The 6000-nt window shown below is 44.0% G+C and overlaps 1 protein-coding gene across 1 annotated transcript; it reads left to right on the top strand.

Moving 5' to 3' along the window:
* Positions 832 to 1713, top strand: LOC110436466. The gene is made up of 4 exons (XM_021463567.1): positions 832 to 855; positions 985 to 1017; positions 1139 to 1331; positions 1417 to 1713. Exons 2-4 carry the CDS (start codon positions 986 to 988, stop codon positions 1711 to 1713), a joined length of 522 nt encoding a protein of 173 aa, XP_021319242.1. The 5' UTR covers positions 832 to 855; position 985.

Genomic DNA, 6000 nt, shown 5'->3' with positions numbered 1-6000 from the left:
CTTTCTTCTTTTCCAAGTTGAGCACTTGATCATCTTGTGGTTATCACCATCATCACCGTGATCATCACTTGCTCCATCACTTGGCATGTACCAACCTTATTAAGTCTACACACTTAGTATAGAGGTTAGTACTTAGGGTTTCATCAATTATCCAAAACCAAACTAGGGCTTTCATCTAGGCAAAGGACGATTAAAATATTGAAACATGCATGCAGGTTAACACTACAAATCCACAATAATCCTTATATATAAATATTAAAAGAAACACCACAATAATCCCATACAGGCCTGGTGACCAGAGGGCCAACGTGTGCAGAGCAATGGGAAATTATTAAAGTTATCAAACAGCGCGTCAACCTTTGAATAAGATGGCCACCTTGATTGAGTCCCAATCCATCATGGTCGGATGTGGCACTGCCGGCCGGGTTTGGTTGACCAAATCAAAGGTTGGACGTACTTTGCTTCCAATTTTTTATAATTTGGTCCTTTTTTTGAAAAAAGTTCACAATTGGACCTTTGGAAAACTTAAATGCAGAAATGGACCCAGAGGGTCGACGCCATGCATCATGGCGTCGAGGTATCACGTCTCGACGCCATGGATCACGGCGCCGAGATCCTGGGTGCGGCCAACGTAGTTTCTGACGTGGATCTGACGTGGCAGGGAGCTCGGCGCCACAGATCACGGCGCCGAGCTCCCTACTACATACCAGCCGACGGACTTCGCTACCCGTGGACGCATTGTTCAGATTTTCATCTCCCCTCTCGGCTCTTTCTCTCCAAAAACCGAGCAAGAATTTGGATTCAATATTGTGACCATCAAAAGTTTGATTTTTTCCATAGATCTTGAAGAGCCAGGTATACTCTTTCACATATTAGTTTTTGACACATTGATTTGACCTATATTACACGTATGTTGTAAACTTAGATATATACCATTTCTAGATTTTTGAATGGATGATTAATATTTATATTATGCAATCGTAGAATGCCACGTCGTGGAAAAAGTAGCAAACCAAGGTAACCTTTCGACATGTTTCGATAAATTTCATTCATTATTATTTATCATTTGGTAAATTCTAGTTTTCGGTTGAATCGTTAATTGCTATGATTTCTTAGAATTGAATTCTTTGAACTGTAGCTATGGCCGGACGACCGGGAGTCCGTACATCCACAAGCCGCTTCCTAGCGGTGTTCCAGTACCTATGTGCTTTTGTGGTGATCCTTGCAAGGTAGAAATTTCGGAAGACGAGGAAACCTATCGGCAGAGGTATTGGATGTGTTCCAATTTTGCCTGGGAGCCTACGCCAAAACAACGCCGCAGTAACTTTATTGTAAGTTAATTTGTCTATTGTGCACTTAGTATTTTGTGTCCTATGAAGCATGATTTAATTTTTTGAACAAATATATTTCTTGCAGACCCCTCCACCATTGTGTGATTTTGAGCAGTGGATCGACACTGATATTAAGGAGTCCGACAAGCGGCTTCTACAAGGCCTAAAGGAGTGGGATGCAGAGCGTGCAGAGATATTAGAGAAGAGACGTAGAGAGGAGGCTCAAAAGAGGGAGCACAAGGAAGAGGAGGAAAGAAGACGTGTTGCTGCGGCTCGGGAGGAGAGGGAAAAGAAGCTTCAGCGTGTGCGCCGAGCGAAGGCAGCGATGGATGAGAATCCAGATTCCGAGAGGAAGGGAAAGTGGCCTTGTTGCACTCAGTAGTTACATTACCTTCTTGTTCTTTGTTTGGTTCATGGACAATATTGTTTTGTGTTGGACTTTTCAATTTTTTGTCATGTAATGCACTTTAGCAATTTTAATTTGGTTTCATTATTAGTAGACAATATTTTTATTTGAGTATTGCATGGGCAATGAAATGAGGATAATTAGTTGAAATGGAAGTTAACGAGCTAGTATATTGCATAACTAGTAGCGCACATCACATTGAATGGCATGTCAAAACATGCACCAAACAAGGGTGCAGAGGTCCAAGACTAAACCTAACATGCCTTAGGTAATTCAAGCAATTAACAAGCACAGGAAATGGCATGTGAGAACATATACCACACAAAGGTACATAGTTCTTTCGACTAACCCTAACATGCCTTAGGTGATTAAACCAAACAACAAATATATGCCTTAGTTCAGTTCGACCTAGTAGTGTGGCCACATAGCAATCTGTGTTGCCCCTTCTCCATAGTATCCTCCCGTTGTTGGTGGTGGTGGTGGGGGTGGTGGTGAAGGAGGGCCCTTGTTCTTGTGATTTGGGTATGTGCAGTATGGATCATTGCATATTGTGTTTTGGGAGCCAGTAGCATTGCTGTTGTCGTCCTCTTCGTCGTCCATGTAACCACTGCTAACTTCCATTTCTAAATCAAAGATACGGTCCTGCAGGTAGTAGATGTACTCTGCATGGGGATGAATAGGTCTAGGATCGACCCATCTGGTGAAGCCACAGTTCTCTTTTGACAAGGATGACTGCAATAAGTATGTAGCTTTAGCACAAAAGAGTATCTTATTGAAGGTTGAATTACTAATATGACTTACCCATGCTCGTGGACATTTGAAGAAACGACGCCCTCCATCTATCCCCTCTGTGTACATCTGCACCAAACAATCCTCACCATGCATGCATTTTGGCCACTCTTCTTTTCGGTCATCATATGCCCTCAGTGGTGCCTCTTTAGTAAAATCATGTTTGCTCTCAAGGGGGAACCTATCATAAATTGCTTCCTCAAAGTCTTTAGGACCAAGAGGACCCTCCCAAACAAAGGGATTACCCTTCATCGCCGCCTTTCCCTTCCCTCTAGACGACCCTCCAGACATTTTTACTTCTTCCAGCCTCATTGGGACCGGATTGAGCATCAGAAACGACAACCACATCTTCCACACCCACGTCCTGGATGGGTATCAGAGAAGCTGAGGGTGCCGGATTGTCCGGTTCCGGCGAGAACCCACCAATGGGTGGTTGCCAATTAAGAGGAGAATCCACTAGAGGGCCTGGCTCCTTGGACAGGTTGCGCACAACCAAATCCAAACATTTAAACTCACTCTTCATGACAGTTTTGACATATTTGTCCCATTGAACCTCGGATACAATTGGGACCAACCGCCTAAAAATTGTCCCTGACCCGCCATGGTGAATGACCCCCTCAACTAAGATTTCTTCTTCATTCGAATTACATTTAAGCTCATCACGAGCACTACCCATCAATTCAGAAAACAAGGGCCGCTCATCAAACATCAAAGGGACCGTTTGCATTCCAACAAAATCAACATTGCCAAACTAAACTTTCTCCACACTTCCTCCATGATATAAGGTTACTAAATTATCCATCTAATTGATATACAAAACAACCATGTTACTAGGTATATAACTAATACAAATAAAACACCTAAATATCTATCTAAGTAAATACGTATGTAACTAACTATATAACTAAAATTACAAACTAGATTTATCTAACTAAATTACATAATTAAATTCTAGAAATATTACATAAACTACTCTAAATTAAATAAACAACTCTAAATTACATAACAATATTCATATAAATAATACCAATATAGAAAATTGCTACATGAATTATTTCAAAAATTATACAACTTAGAAAACTAACTACATTATCTAAACAATTATACAACTAGAAAAAAAATTTACCTGACCAAAGCAGCGCCGGGGCCGGGGCAGTCGCGGAGCCGTCCGGTGACAGCCGCGGGGCTGGCCGGGCCGGCCGCGGGGCCAGCCGGGGGCAGCCGCGGGGCGCGGCCTGGGCACCGGCGGGGGCGCGGCCGGGGGCAGGGGCCGCGGCGGCCGGGGGCAGCGGGCGCGGCCGGCGTGGGCAGCGGCCGGGGGAAGCGGCGGCGGCCGCGGCGGGCGTGCGCAGCGGCTCGGCGGGGCGGGCCGGCCGGGGGCGGCGGCGGCAGGCGCGCTGCGGCGGGGGGGCGTGGCGGGCGGGCGGCCTCGGAACCGAAGAGGACGAGGTGGCCGCGGGCGGTATTTTGTCTCAATACCTCGGCGCCAGGATCTGTGGCGCCGAGCTCGGTGCCGTGATCTGTGGCGCCGAGCTCGGTGCCATGATCTGTGGCGCCGATCTTTTTTTTTGCCACTGCCACGTCAGAATGTACGTTGGCCGCATCCAGGACCTCGGCGCCGTGATCCATGGCGTCGAGGCGTGATACCTCGACGCCATGATGCATGGCGTCGACACCCTGGGTTCATTTCTGCATTTAAGTTTTTCAGAGGTCCAATTGTGAAAATTTTTCAAAAAAGAGTCAAATTGTAAAAAATTGGGTACTTTGCTGCAGATGGAACGCACATCTCAAGGCACACCGGCCAAGTTTTTCCCTTGGATTCCATGAGAAGAAAACAAGTTTACGCCTTGTTTACTGAAAATAGTTTGAATTTCAATACTGTAACATTTTTGTTTTTATTTAACAAATATTATCCAATCATAAACTAACTAGGCTCAAAAGATTCATTTCTTGATTTACAGGCAAATTGTGCAATTAATTTTTATTTTCGTCTATATTTAAGGTTTTATGCATGTGCCGCAAGATTCGATTTGACGGAGAATTTTAATTTTTTTTGTTTTTAGGGTGAACTAAACAAGGCCTTAGTTTATATATTGTGCACTCCAATCTGCTAGGGGCAGTGCAGGGTGATTTTATTTCCTTCATTGCAAGCACGCATCTCAACTACTAGTCATGGCCCAACTTGCCTTGAGAGAGAATATATATATATATATATATATATATATATATATATATATATATATATATAGGCACAACTATTCATGGATGATCCGACAAGTTTAGCTTGACAACCTGCAACAACACAACAACAGGAGGCGACGATTTATTATTAGGGTGGGCCTTGCGTGCATGCATGTAGCGACATTTCTACAGTGTCCCTACTCCACGACAAGGTGATGGATGGATGGATCGTCGTATACAGTTGTTTCTTGTTTGCTCACTGTACGTGTAGGCTCTCAGCTCGCAGTGTGCTAGTATCTGCTATGGGCTTGCTGCACATGAAACGCCGGGGCAATTAACCACAGGCACGTGCGACGACAGTGACTTATCAGTAATCCATTGCACTAGTCGTCGTCGCCAACTCGCTATCAAAAGGCGGCTTGTGCTCGTAGCGTGCGTGCCTTCATATTATATATAGTCCTTGTCCGCCGTGAAACATGCCGTGCAAAATCGGTGTGCATGCGCGCATATGATGGTGCCTAGCTACGCTGTGCCGCTAACTGTGTCCCCACGTTATCATGTCAAGACGTCAGCCTCCTAGTCCTAGATAGAGGTCTGAAGCCTCACACCTGGGCCTTGTTTAGATCCTAGGGCTTGTTTAGTTCCAAAAAATTTTACAAAATTTTTCAGATTCCTCGTCACATCGAATCTTTACACGTATGTACGAAGTATTAAATATAGACGAAAATAAAAACTAATTGCACAGTTTAGTCGAAATTGATGAGACGAATCTTTTAAACCTAGTTAGTCCATGATTGAACAATATTTGTCAAATACAAACAAAAGTGCTACAGTGTCGATTTCTCAAAATTTTTTGCAACTAAACAAGGCCCTAAAAGATTCTCCGTCACATCAAATCTTTAAACGCATGCATAGAGTATTAAATATAGACGAAAATAAAAACAAATTGCACAGTTTGGTCGGAATTGATGAGACGAATCTTTTGAGCCTAGTTACTTCATGATTAGACAATATTTGTCAAATACAAACGAAAGTGTTACTATTCCTATTTTGCAAAATTTTTTAGAACTAAACAAGGCCCTAATTGGACTCATTCTCCCCTAAACCATCCGACAGCTTCCAAGAGGAAAAGCATGGTCCACGTCACCCAAAATTACCGCGGCCGTCCGATCTAGAATTGTGTGGCTATGATCGTTTGAAGCCGCTTCGGTTCGAATCCGCTTCTTGCAGATCCTCGTCGCTCTCCATTGATTTTGCTAGCTTCTGCAGCTTCTCAACTGAATCCGGTCCATC

This window comes from Sorghum bicolor, chromosome 6 (assembly GCF_000003195.3).
Source record: "Sorghum bicolor cultivar BTx623 chromosome 6, Sorghum_bicolor_NCBIv3, whole genome shotgun sequence".
In the NCBI taxonomy this organism is placed as follows: Eukaryota; Viridiplantae; Streptophyta; class Magnoliopsida; order Poales; family Poaceae; genus Sorghum; species Sorghum bicolor.
This window is presented reverse-complemented; position numbering and strand designations above follow the sequence as displayed.